General features: G+C 39.2%; 1 protein-coding gene and 1 non-coding gene across 4 annotated transcripts in view; both read left to right on the plus strand.

Moving 5' to 3' along the window:
• Nucleotides 1–21,507, plus strand: part of REEP3 (receptor accessory protein 3) — a 97,048-nt gene that overhangs the window by 66,741 nt on the left and 8,800 nt on the right. For all 3 annotated transcript variants that reach the window (XM_046027803.1, XM_046027804.1, XM_046027805.1), the window contains exons 3-6: nucleotides 2,481–2,557; nucleotides 4,881–5,001; nucleotides 5,180–5,293; nucleotides 17,084–17,231. In XM_046027803.1, the coding sequence (XP_045883759.1) occupies nucleotides 2,481–2,557; nucleotides 4,881–5,001; nucleotides 5,180–5,293; nucleotides 17,084–17,231 (460 nt within the window). The remainder of the gene's footprint in view (nucleotides 1–2,480; nucleotides 2,558–4,880; nucleotides 5,002–5,179; nucleotides 5,294–17,083; nucleotides 17,232–21,507) is intronic.
• Nucleotides 7,256–7,327, plus strand: TRNAD-GUC. Its single transcript has one exon. It is a non-coding gene; the product is annotated as a tRNA-Asp (tRNA).

The following is a 21,507-nucleotide window of genomic DNA, read 5'->3' on the forward strand; positions in this document are numbered from 1 at the left end:
CTCTCAGTTTTTCTCAGTAAAGGGTTGTGTCACTTCTAAGATCCCTCCTAACTGTGGAAAAGCTCATTATTCCGCTTGCAGTCTCTTTCCTTCATTTTTTTCTTGGGAGAGGCTTTAGTCAGTCGGATTGAAAGCTAACCCTCCGGATACAGTTGAGAGGGAAAGGTGCTGACTGAGTTCATGTTTGGAGCTGGAAGGCTGGGTGAATGAACTCGGGGAAGAGTATCACTTTCCTTTAAAAAGGGAGGGGTGGGAAAAAATACACATAGGATGTGAGCCCTGGAAGAAAATCCCCATATTTGGACAAAAGTTTGGAATTGGCAGCAGTGAGCGATTTATGAGAACTCATGAAAAGTAAAAAAAACTTACTAAAAAGTACATTTGGGCTGTTCTGTTCTTTTTAAATTTGAGATGATCATTGTAAATCAGTCGCCTTGTATTTCTCAAATAGATAATATACTCTATTATTTGCTTTGGGCAAATTTTTTAAGATTTCAGGAGTCTATAAACTATAGCAAATTGATATTTCTGTTTCATGATACATTGCTTCAAAAGTTATTCATGGCTGTTTTTAATTGAATTCTCCATGTGAAGAGAAAAGCATAAAAGCCACTTGAGTTATAGTCTCTATTGTCTATGGAATACCTAAACAAGCTTCTATAGGAAAACTAAATAGTTAGGTCAATTTTCTAGCTATTTATAGAGACCTAATTTTTTTTTTTGGTCATCCCATTGGGATAAGAAACAAAGGAAGTAGTGGTTATTCTCGGATCTCACATTTAGCAAATCCTCACATATTCTTTCTCTACATAGTATAATTAATAGCACCAAATCTGGGGTCAGGCAGAATGGATTCAAATTCTGGCTAAGTGACCTTGAACAAGTCATTTTACCTCTCTGTCACTGTTTCCTTATCTGTAGTGGAAATAATTATGTTTCCTTCCTGTATATTGTTGTGGAGAGTGGGTGATTTAATATGTGATACACTCAGTACAATCCCTAGCCCATGGTTGGCATGGTTTTGTGTATTAGCCATTATTATAATATTGAGCAAAAGATCAGAGATTGTAATCCTTAATGAAAATCCAGCCTGTGATAAGAGAGTCTCCATGCTCAGGTAATTGGAAAAGTATAGTTGAGGAAGTGAGTTCCAGAAAAATTAATCTGGTAGCATTCTGTGAAAGGATTGATACAGAGAGACACTGGTGTCTCAGGGACTGATTAGGATGCTATATTCCAGGCAAGAGGTAGAAATGTCCTGAACTACCGTCTCAGTCCATTCAGACTCTGTAAAAAAAGTACCGTAGACTGAGTGGCTTATAAACAACAGAAATTTATTTCTCACTGTTCTGGAGGCTAGAAGTCCAAGATCAAGGCAAGTCTGGTATCTGGTGAGACCCACTTCTTGGTTCATAGATGGCTATTTTCTCTGTATTTGGTGGAAGGGAAGAGAGATCTCTTTGGAGGCCCTTTTAGAAGAACACTAACTCCATTTATGAGATAAGCTCCACCCTCGTGACCTCATCACCTCTCAAAGGTCCCACCTCCTAATACACGTTTAGGGTTAGGAGTTCAGCATACAAATTTGAGGGGAAGGACGCAAATATTCACTCTATTGCAATTACCATTGTGGTGTTGATAGAAGAAGGAAATGATGTGTGGGAGGTTGCAGGTGTACAAGGAGCTTCAGGGAAAAGAATAACTAACGGACTTTCAAACTGGGTCACTAGCTTTATGAATTTAACAAACCCAGGATCGTTCTTTGGTTCCTCAACAGTTTCTATATTTTTTTTTTAATTTTTTTTGAGAGATTTTCTTTTTTTTTTTTTTTTAAGATTTTATTTATTTATTTGACAGACAGAGATCACAAGTAGGCAGAGAGGCAGGCAGAGAGAGAGGAGGAAGCAGCAGACTCCCCGCGGAGCAGAAAGCCCGATGCGGGGCTCGATCCCAGGACCGTGAGATCATGACCCGAGCCGAAGGCAGTGGCGTAATCCACTGAGCCACCCAGGCACCCCCAGTTTCTATATTTTGAGAATTAAGGAATGCAAACTTTAAAAGACTAATAAAGATTAAAATGTGATCATATCGTATTATGTTGTTACTATATAATAAATAGCTAATCATCATCATGAAGAAGCATATAGATAAGAATAAGATCTTTTAAAGAACTTTGCTCCACTTAAGAAAAATTAACCTATTGTTCTGATTCTTTCAAATTCCTACGTTATATTGTGTCTTTCAAATTCCTACGTTATATTGTGTCAGGACTAGAGATTTGTTATTCTTCGATTCTCATCTTCTATCCCAAGACTGTTGATGTAAGGATATGAGGAACACAGACATAAACCTGTTGAGAATTAAACCATCACCTTCTGCATTTGATCCAGCCTGCTGTATATCTAAAAATACATATGTAATTATTGAGAGTTGCAGATGATCTTAGTCTCTTATTTCATAAGCATTTTTATTATTTCCAGGTCCGATGGATGATGTACTGGATTGTGTTTGCTCTGTATACTGTGATTGAAACAGTAGCAGATCAAACAGTTGCTTGGTAAGTTCTAGCACTGAAAAGGGCCAGACTATAGACTCCTTATCTGGTGTCCCAAGTTCTTACCTACTCTTGCTGGTAACCAAGGGAATTGGATAAAGTTCCCTAATTATCCAGTGTTTCATTTTCATCTGGCTTCCGCGTAAGAACATTACTTTCCTTACAGGCCCCCCTCATGATAAGGGCAGCTCATTCTTCTCCCCATGGGTTACTCTTTGCCACATCCCACACAGGTCCCAGTATCTTGGAATAGAAAAACTTGGTTGTCATTATCCTTTTTCCACATGATGACTTCAGGCTATTTTTCTTTATCATTTCCTAAATGACTACCCCTTTGAAGCCCACAGCATCTGGTTCTAGCACTCCCTCCCCATCCTTAAAACTCTCAACTACAGACATTCAGACCGGATGACGTCAGCATCCACATGGACACCCACTCACCACCAACTCCTTGGCTGCTCTGTTCCAAATAGCTGAGACAAAATTAAAGCCTGTTTATATCCTCAAGGATTTAACATTTTACCAAGAAGTAATACCAAGTGGAACAACTTGAATCTCCTTGTGCCATATTTCACTGGTGTATTTCTGTCTAAACCTTACCATCACTGGAGAGGTCCTCCTTTTAAAATCTTTAAACCTAATACTTTGTATCTTTACCTGGGCTCCCAAAGGCAGCCCCCCCAGAGCATCAGTCAGGTGCCCATATAGGTATCAGTCTGAACCTCCCCATTCCCTTTACTCACTACCTCCATGCCCTCCTGCCTCTGTTTCAAACATTTTTCTCTCCTTAAACTGTCTTCCTGGCTTTGCTCTTCTCATCATACTCTCACAGCACATTAGGTCACGTTGGATTGCTAGAAAAAAATAGAGAAGTCACCGGGCTTAAATGTTCTTAACAAGTTGCCCTCATTCGTGAACTTCTCTGTGTCTGCACCCATCTTTCTCTTCTGATTTGAAACCTAAGTAGTCCTTCCTCTATCCCAAAGCTCATTCATTTACCTGTTCAGTGTTTGGGTAGAGCTTTGGGGGAGGGTTTTTATTTGGTTTTAAGGGGCAGAACAATTTCAAAGCATGCTAGGTCTCTTAAGTTTTGAGGTTCTCTTTTTCAAGACTCATTTTTTTCCTGATTGCAGATGTAGCATGTATACATTAGTAAAAAGCAAGTGATGTAGAAAAAGTTTACCAGGAACAGTAGAAGTCCGGAAACTCCTCTATAATTGCACCAGGCAAAGACCCTTTGTTGACTACACAGCAGTCATTCCTTACTGCCCTGTACCCCTCTGCCTTGTCAGGAGAGCCCAGATTTGTTCAGATGTCACATATCTTAATAGTTCCTGCCCGAGGATGCCAGTCCCCTACAGTATATTAGTTCACTTTTGCTGTGGCAGTTGACAACCTTTTAACCACAGTGAGTTAGAAAAACAAACATATTTCTTGCTCAAGTCATTTAAGGGCAGAAGGTTGACTGCAGCGTTGCTGGGCTCAGCCCAGTTTTAAGTGTCTTCTTGTTTGAGGACCAAGGCTGAAGAAGCAGCTGTTCTCATGAAAGACAGCAAAAATTCAAAGCAAGAGGTTGGGGGATGCCAGGGTGAGGAAATCAAGGGGCATTTGAAGCTTTTGCATGCATGTGATATGTCAGACTGACGTGAAGTTGGCCAAGGCAAGTCACATGCCTACAGGAAGTACACTCAGCCTACAGGGAGAGAGAGCACTGCAAAGTCACATGGAAAGGGGCATGCGTTGGTGGATAACGCTAATTCCCAGTCTACCACGTGGGAATTCCATTCCCCTTAGAGTGAAGGATTGTCTGCCCAGCGTTGCAGTTCCAGCCAAATGAGATTGGAAGGGAAGTTCTCAGGGGCTTCTGAGAAGGAGAAGGAGATGTGTTCGTGGCATAACTTTGTGCCCGTGGAGCATGTAAAACTGAGTCCTGGTGTGCAGAGAGATGTCAGGTACCGACCGACCTGTGGAAGGGTTGGGAGTGCCCCTCACCACCTTGGGTAGATGCTATTAATGTTCTCTCTGGACCACTACAGTCCGTTGGCATCTTGCCTGTGGTCTCTTCAACAGAAGAATATTGTACTAGAAGTTGCTGGTTCTCTGCAGGAGAATGTAACCCTCTTTGGTTGGAACTCATTTATAGTTAATGAAATTAAGTCAATTTCAAATACAGTTCTTTCATTAATTGCTCACTTTTACATGTGAAGACTTAACTCAGTGATTGAACTTTCTTAAAATCTTGTGTGCGTTCGTGAGTGTGTGCGTACATGATTTCCCTCTTGTCGTTTAGTTTCACCAGCAGTTTTTTCAAATTTTTTCTTATTAGGTTCCCCCTGTACTATGAGCTTAAGATTGCCTTTGTTGTGTGGCTGCTCTCTCCCTATACCAAAGGAGCAAGTTTAATATATAGGAAATTCCTTCATCCACTTCTGTCTTCCAAGGAAAGGGTAAGATATATAAATTATTTCTACAAATTGTTTGTTAGAAATGTACATCATGGCATGGTTTACGCTATAAAACAAGTGAAACTGTCATTTCATGGGCAGGGGAAGGTCCTCATTTTCAGCTTCTTGACACTATCATCACACCATGTTTCTATCTGTGAGTCTGTTTGTTTCTCCCCAGGAGATCGATGACTATATTGTACAAGCCAAGGAGCGGGGCTACGAGACGGTGGTCAACTTCGGGCGACAAGGGTTGGCTTTAGCAGCCACTGCTGCTGTCACTGCAGCCGTGAAGGTAACTGTTTAGTTACGTGTTTTATCCGGTGTCACATTAAGCCAATGGACAAAGTCGGGTGGCGCTTTTTTCCAGATCATTATAAAATTTTGGCAGAATTTTGCTTTCTGCTTATTTTTGTAATGCAGGAAAGAACAAGTGGATAATTTAAGAAACACTTTAATGCATGTTTTTTGTAACTACTCAATACTTTGGAAGTCTTAATTGATCACAAAATGAGAGCTAGTTAATATAGAAAGGCATACCTAAAGGTGTCATTCTGTCATAATTTTCCTTCTTTTTAATCTTAAAGTAAGGTTGAATAAATCACCTCTAGTAAAGATGACAATTCTTTCTTTCCCTGTCTCTGGTGTCCCCCTCTTTCTGTCTGTCTCTCTCTCCTCCCCCTCGATGGCAATATCTTGATAGGATTTCTGGCTTACTCCTGCACCCCTACTTCAACCAATTTGAGGTAACTAATTATTCAAAATAAGGCATGAAAAATTCTGTTCTTAAAACTTGAGATTTTACTCAGCAAGTTACTAATGTCATGTGTCATGTTTTGCAAGTAAAGTTATCCAATGCGTGCCTTCTGTGAAAACTCGCATTATGGCATTTGGATTTCTTTGCATGTAGTTTTTTATGTGATTTATTTTAAATACCGTAGCGTAATTGATTTTGGTGTGTGTGTATTATATGGAAAGAAAATGGGCTTCAGATCCAGAAAATGCTGAGTGTGACTTTCTAAATAACTGTTGGTGATTTACTTACCTCTGTGTTCACTGGTTGCTTCATGTCTAAAATGGGGGTAACATACCTATCTGTGAGAGCATATCCAAAAGCATAGTGCTTGCCAAAATATAGTAGGACTCCACTGAACATTAATATCAATGTCTCTCCCTCTCTCTCCAGTGAAAATTTGGGTTTGTTGCTGTTAACTTAAATTGAGATTAAGTAATATTCCAGCTTTTGAGTTAGGCTTTTTCAACTCGGTTATCTTGAACCAAAATACCAATGCTGTGGGAATAAATACTCTAATTAAGTGGTGATACTATATAATAACAATGGTGAAGGGATGTCAAATGTTCAATGGGGTTTCCAGAATGATCCTTAATTTTTCAGAGTGATCTTTAGCTCAAGTACAATTAATATGATCAACAGATTTAAAAATCAAAATTATACTCAAATTATATACCCAGAAGTGTTACATTAAGAATTAAGTAGAGGGCGCCTGGGTGGCTCAGTGGGTTAAGCCTCTGCCTTCGGCTCAGGTCATGATCTCAGGGTCCTGGGATCGAGTCCCGCATCGGGCTCTCTGCTCAGCAGGGAGCCTGCTTCCCTCTCTCTCTCTCTGCCTGCCTCTCTATCTACTTGTGATCTCTCTCCGTCAAATAAACAAATAAAATCTTAAAAAAAAAAAAAAGAATTAGGTAGAAACTTACTAACTCTGCATCCCTAGCCATATAAGACAACTGTATTATTAACGATTATTAACTGTCAGCACTGTAGTGAAGTACAGTTTGCCCATTACTTGGCTTTTAAAATCTTTTTCTTTTATTAGTATAGATAAAAACAGATACTGAAATAGTAAATAGTAAAATTTTCATCTTATTGAAGGACTGTTTTCCATTTTAAAAGTTCATTTGCTTTTTATTTCTTGCTTAATGGAAATACATGCTTGATTTCCACATGTACTGAAAAAGAGCATCCAAGAGATCTAATATTCAACATCTAGGAATTCTACAAGTGACCACAGATGCGGTTATCAAAGAAATAATACATTAATACTTCCCAAAACTGAAGGACATGAACCTCTAGATTGAAAAGGCCCACAGAGTACATAGCACAATGTATAAAAAAAAAAAAAAGACTGACTGGGAGCAAGGTCACTGGACTATTCCAAAACACCAGAAAGAAGGAAAAAAAATTTAAGGATTCCAAAGATTAAAAGTATGTCACATTCAGGCCGGATGGCCGCCGCCGTCCTCGTTAGTATAGTGGTGAGTATCCCCGCCTGTCACGCGGGAGACCGGGGTTCGATTCCCCGATGGGGAGTGCCTGGGTGGCTCAGTGGGTTAAGCCGCTGCCTTCGGCTCAGGTCATGATCTCAGGGTCCTGGGATCGAGCCCCGCATCAGGCTCTCTGCTCAGCAGGAAGCCTGCTTCCTCCTCTCTCTCTCTGCCTGCCTCTCTGCCTACTTGTGATCTCTCTCTGTGTGTCAAATAGATAAATAAAGTCTTTAAAAAAAAAAAAAAAAGTATGTCACATTCAGATGATCGAGAATCAGAATGGCAATTAAATTTCTAAATAGTGGCAATGAAAGCTTGAAGACTGAAGAGTAATACCATCCATGAAACCATGATGATTTTCACCTTTAGATTCTGTAGCAGTCAAGCTATCAGTCACGTGTGAGCCTAGAAAATAAATGTTCTTCTTCTTTTTTTGTTTTTGAGGCATGCAAAGTCACAAAATTGACTTCGTGTGTGTTCTTTATCAGGGTACTGTGCTCTGCCAAAATTAGGGACTAATCCATGGAAAAGGAAACCCACAGGATCTAGGAGACAGGGAGTCCAACACAGAAGGAAGGTGACAGGACTTCTTCCCAGGGTAAACATGGAGAATGTGCAAGGCCAGAGTACAGCAGGCCAAGATGGGATGTGATGGGTTGAGGGTGCCAGGACAGGGGTCTCAGGGAAAAGTACAGGGAGAAGAGTATCTAATAGGTTTAATCCCCTGCAGGAATGACACTTAAACTGGTCAGCAAATGCTCCAACCAGTCAACCAGAAGACACACGAGACACGATGAAAAATGCACTAGAGGCAATGTTAAGACCAAGGGCATAGGACGACTAATCAAATGAATACTTAAAAATGGGATATTGTTAGCTCTGGAAAAGAAAGTTATGTAGGAAAGGAAGTATAATAATGGAGTATGGGGGCGCCTTGGTGGCTCAGTGGATTAAAGCCTCTGCCTTCGGCTCAGGTCATGATCCCAGGGTCCTGGGATCGAGCCCCGCATCAGCAGGGAGCCTGCTTTCCCTCTATCTCTCTGCCTGCCTCTCTGCCTGCTTGTTATCTCTGTCTGTCAAATAAATAAATAAATCTTTAAAAAAATAATAATAATAATGGAGTATGACTCAACCCAGCAGCAAACAGCATGCACGTCATAATCATGAGAATACAGACTGTAGATTGAACAGCTGTGATTTTGCTCTATCAGAAAGGTGGGGGAAGGAGAGAAGGTGGGAGAGAAAGAAAACCCTCACCTGCCAGATAGGAAAGTAGAGGGTTTAAAATGGTGCCAGCAAGAAGATGGACAGGAGAACAAGGAAGCTGATTGCTTCTGTTACAAAATTTAACTTTATTCGACTTCACAAATGAAGTGCCATTGACCCTTGAACAGTCAAGGCTATCAACTTGTTGGATCCAATTATATACCAATTTTCTTCAGTAAATACAGTATAGTACTGTGAATATGTATTTTCTCTTCCTTAATAACATTTTCTCGTAACATTTTCTTTTCTCTAGCTTACTTTATTGTAAAAGGACAGTATATGATACATATGACCTACAAAGTACTTGTTAATCAACTGTTATCAGTGTGACTTACAGCCACCAGTAGGCTATTAGTTAAATCCCAAGGGAGTCAAAACTTAGACACAGATTTCTTTACTGCCCAGTGAGTTGATGCCTGTAACCCCCACATTTTTCAAGGGTCAACTGGTACAGGTCTTAAACCATCCCCCCAAGAAGATGCTTTCTGAATTTTACATATTTAAAAGCATCGTTCAATATGATTCTTTGGCATAGCAACTAAAAATCAAATTGCAACTTGAAACACTGCTTAGAAAATAAGGACTTTTTAGAACATTGTTCTGGGAAACAGAAAAGCATAGAAATCCCATTTTTCTTCCTCTCTTTAACATCTAAGTATCATTTCTAGTCCTGCAACTCTGTGAGACCCCTTTCTACATACTGTGACCATATCATGGGATATTTATTTTACTTGGACTTACGGTTACTACTTCCAAAGCCTCTATGTGGGGAATCAGAAATCCCCACTATATTATCTTCTCCTCACTGTCTCCTCGTTTATTTGTATTTTATCCTTTGCTGTGATCGGTGTTTGGCATCCTGTGTATTTGTTCAACATGGGTTTGTTCAGTGCCTGCTATATGGCAGGTGCCGGGCATGCAGCCGTGGGCCAGACAGACACAGTCCCTCCTCTCACAGGCTGCTGTCTCGCTGAGGGTCTGTTTTCACTGACTGAAAATTGTATCTCATCTTCAGTGGCTAAGAGCTTTCCCCCTGCCCTCCCATTATTAAAATAAGCATTAGCTCACAGAAATGCGTTTCTTCAGAAAGGCTATACAAGCATTTCTTCTTTGTGATTCATTGTTTGTTTTTATCTATATATTTAGCATCATAAAACCACCTCCCCACTTCAAAGGCAGGAAATAGAGAACAGAAGAATCATCTGAGTTACCACTGCAAATCAGACACATGTCCCATAATTTGAATTCATTTTGGAACTTTCCCTTCTTGTTTGTGATGTGGCGGTCCTTTTGTTATCAAGATCACTGTGCGTGAGGTAGCTGTCTCCATCCCAGCATGAACACAGCGAATGTTGGCTTCAGCCATCCTGGCTTTTATTCATTAGAAATAGTCATTAAATATGCTGAATGTAGCATTATGTTAAAACTGTTTGCCTCAAGTTGGACTGTGTAAGTGAAATTAGTTTCATCTCTGGAGATGTCAAAGAAAGGCACGATGATGGAAGAAATCACTGAACCAGACATTTCAGACTAAAGAGTAAATTGAAACTGAAATAGGAAATAGGTCAAATTTAAGGAGAAACTTCAAGAAAGCCAATAGTAAGCCTTGAGAATTAATTTAAGATTTTTACAACCTATAGTTTGTTAAAAATATCTTTCAGGCTAAAAATGATTGGACTCTTGGTGTGACCTTTAAAGATGGGTAATAGCCCTACCTAGGATTCCCAGGTTGAACCACCTGAGCATGTTAAAGATGAAAATAGGAATCTAATCAGAACATTTATGACACTGTAAAGCAATTTTCTGAAAATGTTACTCAGTTCTGTGACCTCATTACCAGGCATCTGTTCGCAAGGTCAGTGTACAAGTTTATTTTGGCTGAGCAAAGCACACACATATGAAGGACCTTCAAGGACTTTGCTGAGGACGTTCAACATTCCACTGCTTTCACATGAGAAATGCAGGTGGTTTTTACAGATGAGCAACACAGATAAAGGACAGAGGAAGAAAAATACTGTTAGTCATATTAACCATCTCCGAATTTTCTCTGGCAGTCTTTTCTTGGTGAAATCTTTAGCAGATATTGTTTTAAAAAAATCAACTATCACAGAAATTACAGTCTTACAGGTAAAATTGCTAAAATCTAATAAACTATAAATGATAATGATTAGATCATACTCCTGACATCTTGCTGTCTGCTTTAAAGGCTTTCTGTTTATAAGAGGATTTGAGGATATTCAGCTGCTTTGTATCATCCATTTAAAAAAAAAAAAACAGCATTTGTCCTGACAACAGAAAGAAAGGTCACACTATTTTCCCTACAATCTAGGGAAGCAGAATGTTATAATGAATATTTAATTTACTAATAGTCTAGTTATCTGCATTTTCTAGCCCGATTCTACCCTAATTTAATTAGTCATGAGATTCTGGGCAGACCGTCTGCACTGATCTCTCTAAGTATTAATTTTCTCACCTATAAATCAAAGAGGTGAAATCTGACTGCTAAAACCTCTTAGACCTCTGAAATGGTGGTTGGTCCTCAGTGGGAGGGGATTTTGCCCCCAGAGGAACATTTGGCAATGTCTGGAGACATTTTGGGTTGTCACAGCTGACAGTGAGGGGTGCTGCTATTTGTATCTAGAGGGTAGAAGTCAGGAATGCTGCATAAATATCCTGTGATCCACAACAAACAGTTTTCCAGCCCAAAACAGCAATAATGCTGAGACTGAGAAAACTTGATCTAAAAGTATGAGTCAAGGGCACCTGGGTGACTCAGTGGGTTAAAGTCTCTGCCTTCGGCTCAGGTCATGATCCTAGGGTCCTGGGATCGAGCTCTGCATCGGGCTCTCTGCTCAGCAGGAAGCCTGCTTCCCCCTCTCTCTCTGCCTGCCTTTCTGCTTACTTGTGATCTGTGTCTGTCAAATAAATAAATAAAATCTTTAAAAAAAAAAAGTTTGAGTCCAGAAAAATCTTAAAATGATACATGACTATGTATAGACAGTTTTGGTGTGGTAGGTTACAAATGATTTTATTTTTTTCATATCTTCCTCTGTTACGAATGTCCTTTGATAAATATATATTGCTTTAATCTTAAAAGCATTAAAATAGGGGCACCTGGGTGGCTCAGTGGGTTAAAGCCTCTGCCTTCGGTTCAGGTCATGATCTCAGGGTCCTGGGATCAAGCCCCTCATTGGGCTTTCTGCTCAGCAGGGAGCCTGCTTCCTCCTCTCTCTCTGCCTGCCTCTCTGCCTGCCTCTCTGACTACTTGTGATCTCTCTCTCTGTCAAATAAATAAATAAAATCTTTTTTTTAAAAAAAGCATTAAAATATATTATTCACCTAATACAAATGCAGTCAGTTCCATTCTAGACTTAATCAGATTGTCAGATGTCCTTAGGGGAAAAGGAGATGTCCCTAAAAACTTGGAAATAACCTTATCTGCATTTTAATGTAATATGTCAAAGAACAACAAGAAATAGAGCTTAATAGCTATTTGTTATTGAACAGTATAGTAAGAATTATTCTGTAGGAGATTATCTGTAAGATCACAAAGACTACTGATTATGTTTTTAAATTCCTTTTTTTTTAAAGATTTATTTATTTTTATTTAAGAGAGAGAGAAAGAGCATGTAAAGGGGGTGAGGGGAAGGAATTCTCAAGTAGACTCCCCACTGAGCACAGAGCCCGACTTGGGGGCTCCAAATCCCAGAACCCTGAGATCATGACCTGAGGAAAAATCAGCAGTTGGAGGCTTAACAGACTGAGCCACTTAGGCACCCCTGTTTTTAAATTCTTAATTTAAAATATGAATAGAATTGGTTGGAAGTTTTTTAGTTTTTAAAGATTTTATGTATTTGAGAGAAAGAGAGAGACAAAGATAGCAAGAGAGCACAAGCAGGGAGGAGAGGGAGAAGCAGACTGCCCCCCTGAGCAGGGAGCTCCGCCTGGGGCTCAGTCCCAAGACCCTGAGATCATGACGCTTACCCTTCGGAGCCACCCAGGAGCCCCAGTTGAAAGTTTTCTCCTACGATACTGATAAGCATGGTAAATTCCCCTTATTTAACACAACATAGAATAATTTTAACATAGTGTGTCACCAGGAAATGAAGTATTTAAACAAAGGCAGAATTCTTCGAGAGTAACAGAGTTAGAATTAGTCCTACATACAAGGTCCCTTTTCTCAGCTGAAATAGAGCATGAATGTGCTGAACCCAAGGGCCGACCCCGTCAGCTCCTACAAGTGTTTTCCTTTTTTTTTTTTTTTTTAAGATTTTATTTATTTATTTGACAGAGAGAGACACAGCAAGAGAAGGAACATAAGCAGGGGGAGTAGGAGAGGGAGAAGCAGGCATCCCGCTGAGAGAGGGCCCCGTGCAGCAGGCCCAATCCCAGGACCCTGAGATCATGACCTGAGCTGAAGGCAGCAACTTAATGACTGAGCCACCCAGGTGTCCCTAGTGTTCCCGTTTTAAATGGAACATTTTAAATGGATGTTCTGGGCCTATCCAAATTCAAACCCTGAGAACTTTGAGTCACCTGAAGGTTTTAAGATACTCCTGCTAGTGAGGAACAGTCTTAATGTAAAACATTCTGCAAAATAGTTCCTAATTACTTTGATTTTTGTGTTCTCATCATAATCTTTCTGTTGCTTTCTCTTCGATTTTTAGGATCAATTTTAGCATAAGCAGCGTACATATAATTCCATGGAGAATGGGATCTAAAATCTGGAATATCGACTTACCTTGTAGATGGGAACTCCCTTCCTCCTTATTGACTAATGACCAAAAGTGCCTTTTCCACATGCCTTTTCCTCTTCAAACTAGAATGTGTCTGCATTTTTTTATACTTTTGGCTTAATGTTATTTAAACCAAATAGGAAGAAAATAAATAAAATGGTATCAATTTAAACAAAACTTCCATACATTTTAGCATTGTTACTGACAAATAACTATAATGCCAGACTTGTGCCCTCAAAATAGAGAAACAGTGTTTCTTTTGATAGCAGGAGTAAGGGATTGGATACAAGGGAAATGAGCAGGAAACAGATCAGAAATTCTTACAGTTAACATTACAGTTAAAACATCACTGTAAAAATAGAAAATGTTCATTTGGAGAGTTGTCTTGTAGCCAGGCATTGGAGGAAATGAAAAGAAATCAGGATCCCATCCAGTTTATAATAAACAGTATTCAAATCTTAAAAAACAAACAAAAACTTAGCTATACTATCTATAATTCTAATTTTGTAATATTGAAAAAAATTATTGAGAAAAAGAATAAAATCACCCATCCCATCTGCCTCAGTATCATACTGTTTTCATTTTTGCATATTTTCCCTGTCTGCTTAAGCCATACTACATACTTGCAGCCATATTGTGGATATGATTTAGAATTCTGAGGTCAAGGGGAAGGTTTCCACTTAACGTTTTATTTTAAACATAATTTCTTGGTTAATGGGCTTTTCGTGCTATAAAAATTGGAGGGAATAGGTCTGCCTTTAAGCATGATTATTTTATAATTACACTTCTTTAAAGTGGTCACATTGGTCACTTTAAAGTGGTTACAGACTTAGGATTTATGTAATGTTTTTGAAGTGCACAATACTGCATTAATTCTCTCTTCCCACATTCGTTCTATTCTGGGCCCATAAGAAAATACACAGTGGAAAACCCGATTCTTTGAGGCGGTAGTAGCTGTTGAAAATGTTGGGAATCCTCAAAGAGTGTACACAGCCCCCTTTTGCTTTTCCCTATAGTACTTGGCCTTCCTTGAAGCCTTGAGCATATTGGTAATACTTGGGGCTATAGGGTTGGTTACTCAAGAGCTCTGTTAAAATCCAGATACCTCAGGGCTGGTCACTGTTCATCATTAATCAGCCTAAAGCAAACCCCTGGTGGATGGTGTGGTCTTCCCATGGGAACCCAGGACCATACCTGCAGTTCACTGCCCAGCCTCTGCTTCTGCAGTCCAGTGTCTGCGGAGAACTCTTGAGCAGTCGAGAGCAATGAAAAAGAAACAGCAGCAGCAGAACATTTAGTTTACTTATAATATGCTCACTACCAGTGACATACCAGTCAGTCCACCAGGAGAATGGAAGAAGCCTAAAATTAGTCACTCTCCTTTGGTTTCTGAAATTCCTCCTCTGGAGACAGGATTTTCACAGCAGAACACTAGAACTAACAAGAATATGTGAGTTCATTTGTGAGGTATGCTCTAAATAATTCGTGGATCATACTCGTTAAAGAAACCAAAGTTCGTAGGTGAATCAGTGCTGGATTGATTGAGTGGCCATTGGACTTATTTGCATTCTGAGACATTCCTTTGTAAGTGGTGGCAGTCACAGCCCACCTTGGAAATTGCTCCTGAGTCAGGTAGCAGGCCCTACAGATGTGTATTCCAGTTGTCATCATTTGGCAGTAGGTGAAAAGTCAAGAATTGCTGGGAGGGGGGCACAGAAATACCAGTGTTGGGAAAAAAGAAATGTTGACCGTTCTGAGAAAACAAGGTCTGTTTCAGACATGCACTGGTCACTTCCTTCTCATGCATCTCTGATGTCTTCTGTCCCCTATATCCTTAAAATGATATCTGATAAAGAGGAAGAAAGTATAATGGATTAAACCATTACAAGAATGTTTAAAGACATGTGGAACCCAATTATTTTTATTGAAAATATAGACCCTTTAATGTAACAATTTATTTTCACAATCTAAAAATGTACAAATACAGAGCCTAAGTGGGTATAGAATGGCATTTGGTTTTGACATAATATGATATCACTAGCTCAGAGTAGCTGAATCAAGATCTTTTTTCAGCATAAAATACTATAAGGTCCAAGTGTTCATAGTGCCTCAGGCTTTGAAATCTAGAAATTGAGAGATGCACCATTAAGGATGAGTGCTTCTGTAGTACAATCCTAAGTAGAGGCAATCATAAATTCACACGTGTGAGAAGAAATAATAAGAGTAAAAAGACCTTTAGAAGAATATTTTTAAAACCGCTATAAATAAGAAATGAGTCATCTGTATGCTATGCAAATTTTAAGTGGGTAAATTTAGAAATTATTTTTTTCCCTTTATATTTTGGAAAGAAATGCAGTTAGGTCTGTGAAGTTCAGAAATGTCCCTTTCAGAGCTGGGCAGTGATAAAAATTATTGAATTTTCTGATGGAGATATTCTCTCTGTCTGTGCTGTCCCGTACAGCAGCCACTAGCCACATGTGGCCATTGAGCATTTGAAATATGTACTTGAGGAACTAAATTTTTAATTTTAGTTCATTTAAATTTAAATACCCACATGTGCCCAGTGTCTATCATATTGTTAAGGCTTTAAAATGACTTAAACTCAGGGATGCCGGGGTGGCTCAGTCAGTTAAGCATCTGACTTCCCCATCAGGTCATGATCTCCAGGTCCTAGGATTAGCCCGCATCCGGGCCGACGCTCAGCAGGACTCTGCTTCTCCCTTTTCCTCTACCCTTCCCCCTGTTTATTCTCTCTCAAATAAATAAATAAAATCTTTTAAATGAAGAAATAAGTAAAATGACTTAAAGTCAAATTGCATAGTAGTAGATATGCCTTGCCATATAGTAAATTCATTAACTAAGTATCATTTTTGTATCCAAGATTCTTTGGCCTTTATTTTTTTTTTTTTTTAACCTTATACTAAGTAGAGTCATTGCCACTCCTGACTGAGCTTATCTTTAAAACAGTACGTCTTTGGGCGCCTGGGTGGCTCAGTGGATTAAGCCGCTGCCTTCGGCTCAGGTCATGATCTCAGGGTCCTGGGATCGAGCCCCGCATCGGGCTCTCTGCTCCGCAGGGAGCCTGCTTCCTCCTCTCTCTCTGCCTGCCTCTCTGCCTACTTGTGATCTCTCTGGCAAATAAATAAATAAAATCGTTAAAAAAAAAAAAAAAAGTACGTCTTTGGGTTGTCTGTGTTAAGCTACCAGTTCTTGGTTTGGCTCAGGTCATGATCTCAGGCTTGTAACCAGCTCTGCCCTCAGCGGCAAGTCTGCTTGAGATTCTTGCCCCCTTCCTCTCTTTCTGCCCCTCCCCGCCATGAGCGTTCTCTCTCAAATAAAATAAATAAATAAAATCTAAAAAGAAAAAGTTAAACAGTATGTCTTTTACTTTAAAAACTTGTAAATCATAAGTCCCAAAGCGCCAGTTTTAGGAGAGAGCAAAATAATGGTTGCTGTCTACTCAGAGGGTAAGCTCATCATACTTTTTTTTTTTTTTATATTTAAAACAAATTATGAAGCTGAAATGTTTGGGAGTGCAATGTCTAGAACTTACTTTGAAATGCATTTTAAAAATGGGTTGATGGATGAATAGATGGTAGATGCATGGTGAAGAAAATACAGCAAACTAGAAACAATCTAGGGCTGTTCACTGTGCTGTTCTTTCACCTTTTCTGAAAGTTTCATAATAAAATCAGCCTCATGATAAAATGTTGGGAGAAACTTAAACATAAGCCTATGAAATATTTTAAAGTGTGTCTATGTGTGTTTTTTTTTTCTCTGTTAACTTCTCTGTTAAATAGAGCCAAGGAGCAATAACCGAGCGTTTACGAAGTTTTAGTATGCATGATCTAACAGCTATCCAAGGTGATGAGCCTGTGGGACAGAGACCATTCCAACCTCTACAAGAAACAAGAAAGAAAAGTAAATCAGTCTCCGGTGAATCAGCAGGTGCGCTTTGTTTGTTTTGTTTTGTTTTGACATATTTTCCCTTCGCAATTGGAATTTTGAGTCCAGGTGGGTACGAAAATAATACATGGTAACTCTCTGAATTTGAGTAGACACGATGCATGCTGATGTCTGTGAATTTACACTCAACTGGAGTTCTCTTTCTCTCAATTTTCTCTGAATGAAGTTGGGGCTTGCCTTTTGTTGACTCTAAAGATGATCCAACTAAGAAAGGAACAGTAGCCTCTTGGGCCTCCATGAGTTTTTAGATGCCCTCTGCGTGGCGGCTCCCCCTTCCCCACCACCGGCACCAGTTCGGACCTGTCATCAGCCGTCTTTCGACTCAAACTGTGTAGTGACATCTAAGGAGTTGTATAGTTAAACACTCTTTACTGTAAATGCCGTGAACAAATAAGGGTATTGACTCACAAGATAAAAAGTTTGAAGTGGGTGACAAAGGGTGACTCAGTTTATAAATAGGATTACTGCAGTGGGGAATATATTGAAATGACATATTCTTGTTCAAGAACTGACTTGTAGGTATTTCTGACATAAATTAGGAGCATGGCAGAGTCAGTATGTTCTAAAACGTCAACAAATTATTCTTATCTTAGAAATATACCCATAAATAAAAAGACATCGCTCCTTAGTCATTTTACCACAATGTAAGAAAGTTGTAGTTCAGGGGTGCCTGGGTGACTCTGTGGGTTAAAGCCTCTGCCTTTGGCTCAGGTCATGATCTCAGGGTCTTGGGATCGAGCCCCCCATTGGGCTCTCTGCTTGGCAGGGAGCCTGCTTCCTCCTCTCTCTCCACCTGCCTCTCTGCCTACTTGTGATCTCTGTCTGTCAAATAAATAAATAAAATATTTTTAAAAAAAGAAAGTTGTAGTTCAAGCCTCAGCTGAAAATTAAGATCTTCATGACATTTCTTATTTCTATATTGTTAAAGTCCATAAGGTACAAGGCTATCCAGTGTTTTTGGTTTTGTTTTTTTAAGTGGTTTTATTTTGAGGGAGGTTAAAAATTGTCCTTTATATTGAAACCAATTTGAGAAATACAATAAAAGTTCCATCCTGTAGAGAAAAATAGTGAACTTACTTCTGAATTCTGTCTAGAGTGAATGACTTTAGAAAGTGGGTGACTGCTAGTAATTAAGCATTGGCCATTGATTAAAGTAGTAATATTTTTAAGAATGAGAACCATAGAACTTTGAACCGTTATCCTTAGTACATTAACAATGTAAAAGTAGTTTCCAATATAAGCATTTTCTTAATATACATTTAAAAATTACTGATTTTGATTCTAGGGTCTACTATATATACTTTGTTTCACTTGGACCAGTTACCTGAGCCCTTTGCCAGCAGTTTATTAATAATTATACTTTAGAATTGGCTAAGAATGATATTCTAATATTTAAATGAAAACAAGGTAGTAAATATGAAAATCCATAGCTCTCTTTATGATATTCATCTATTAAACTTAAAATGATGTGACAAATTATTTTAAGATAGTAAGGTCCTATTTAGTTCTTCTGTTAAATTTTAAGCCATGAAGTTAAAATAACTTAAGGTTAGAGAGATACGAAGTAAGTAGTAGCAGTACAGAAAAGGGACTTGTCCAGTTATGAAATTAAAATTTTAATATGCGTTACTTTGCCCAAGTTTCAAATTTCCTACAGAATGGTTAAATGTTAAACTTAAATGGTTAAATTTCTTCCTTAGGGAAGAAAGAGCTCAGAATACATACCATTCTATGTATTCTGAGCTCTTTCTTCCCTAAGGAAGAAATTTAACAAAAATGTTCGCTCTTGAAAGTATTTTTAAAACGTAGTAAGGTTCCAGGACAGGAATAGTTGAAGAGAAGATAATTATAGATCGTCTGTGTAAACACAGTCCAGATATACGTGGAAGTTTATCGAATGGGGATGATGGCCTTTCAGGTGGGTGGGGGAAAGGCAGATAAATAAGTGGTGTCAGAATAATTGGTAGACTTAGAAGATGGGGTAGGAAATGAAGTTACATCTCTACCTCAAGCCTTTCATCAAAATACCTAAAAGATTAAGACTTAAATGTAACACACTGAGCTATAATATAGTGGGACATTCCTGAGTATCTATTTATACCCTTAGGATATGACAGACTTTTTTTTTTTTTTTAATGTATTTATTTGACAGAGAGCACATGAAGAGAGGAGCAGGAGAGGGAGAAGCAGGCTTCCCACTGAGCAGGGAGCTTAATGCGGGGCTTGATTCCAGTATCCTGGGGGTCACGACCTGAGCTGAAGGCAGATGCTTAACTGACTGAGTCACCCAGGCACCCTAAGGTGCCAGACTTCTTAAGCATGGCATCAATACCAGAAGACATAAAAGAAAAAACTTGAGAGTTCATTCTCTATATTAAAAAAATGTATAACACAGAAGGGAAAAATATTCCGTGCCATAAAAAAACAAACTAGAAGAAATATTCTCATCTGATACAAGCAAAGGGCTCAGATTTTAACCATGCAAAGAATTCTTACGAGCCAATTCCTATTAATGCTACCAAAGAATACAGCTGACCAATTACTACATGAAAAAGATACTCAGCCTCACAGTCAAAGAAACAGTAAATTAAAATGGTAATAATAGTAATTTTTGCTCACCAGATTGGCAAAAAGATTTTCCTAATGAGCAGTGTTCTGGGTTGGTAACTATTTCTAGTTCTCTATTTCTGTGTAACGAACTACAAACAATGGCCTTAAAAAAAAGTCACAGTCATTTATTTTGCTCCTGAATCTGGGGGCAACTGGGCTCAGGGAGGCAGGTCCTGCTCTTGCTGCAGGCACAGGGGACAGCACCTAGGGCTGGGGTCATAATGGCAAAGGCTTCGTCACCCACACATCTGGTGTGGTAGGTGGGAAGAGTCCCAGCGGATGGCTCAAACAGGTGGGGCCTCTCTGGCCTCTGCTTCTCTACGCCTCTCTACGTGCTCTCTGAGTTTTGGCACTTCCTACATGGCAGCTAAAAGCTCCCAGAGCCCGTGTTCCAAGAGAAGTGGCAGGAATCAGGCAGCAGCACTTCTGCCTAAGGGCAGTTCTTTGAGACAAGTACATACCCACATCCCGGAGATCTAAGGGAAGAGGAGGGGCGCCTGGCTGGCTCAGCTAGTGGAACGTGCGACTCGCCTCTTGATCTGGGATCGTGAGTTCAAGCCCCATGTTGGACGTGGAGATAACCTTAAACAAAAGTGGGAAAAAATCTAAGGGGAGAGGAGAAAAGTGTCAGAATTTGTGGTCATGTTTTAAAATCACCACAGCAAGCATGTTGGGAAACAAACACTCTCAAACACTTTTTATGAGGCTTAAGTGGAATGATCCTTTTTGATGACAATCTGGCAATAACTATCAAAATTTATTCCCTTTAACTCAGCAAGAAACTTCTAGGACTATGTCATAAAGAAACCATCAGACAAGTGTTCAAAGTTGTGTGTCTAAGAATGTTCATCTCATTGTTTATAGTAACAAAATACTGGAACAAACCAAATACCTAAAAAAAATGGTTAAGCAGAAGTGTGGTTTATTAGCCAAGAAGATTCATACACTCAGTCCATACTTGCTGACATGAAAACATACAGATCGTGGGGAAATAAACAATAACAATAAAACAAAGTGCTGTAGAGATACAATAAATAGATGAAATGCATTAATATATTGGAATTACTTTTCAAATGTGTATACATAGGAAAGAGTCTGGAAGGGTATTGCTGAAATATCAAGTGTTCAGTTCTGAGTATGGGACTTCAGTGATTTTTTTTTAATCAACCTATTTTCAAAACAAGAAAGAACAGTACTCTTCCTTTTGAAAAATATTTAAGATACTCATTTTTTAAAAAGATTTATTTATTTGAGAGAGAGAGAACACATGAGCAGGTGGAAAGGCAGAGGGAGAAGCAGATTTCTTGGTGAGCAGGGAGCCTGATGTGGGGCTCAATCCCAGGACCCCAGGATCATGACCTGAGCTGAAAGCAGACATTTCACTGACTGAACCACCCAGGCGCCCTGATACTCATTTTTTTTTATGTCATGAATTATTTTTTTATTCATTTACTTCCAGAATTCCTCAAGAAAAAATAGTAAGTTTTTCAGTGTGGTAATTGCATCCACATTGCAAAGTCTGTGTACTGGTTCATGTGATCAATACATTCACCTCAGATGCTCTGCTTGTTCCCACAAGCAAACTCAAATATCTGGAAATTTTAGTCCAATTTGAAAACTCATAGTGGCCTGCTCTGAGTGGTTTGAG

This window comes from Meles meles, chromosome 13 (genome assembly GCF_922984935.1).
Source record: "Meles meles chromosome 13, mMelMel3.1 paternal haplotype, whole genome shotgun sequence".
Classification (NCBI taxonomy): Eukaryota; Metazoa; Chordata; class Mammalia; order Carnivora; family Mustelidae; genus Meles; species Meles meles.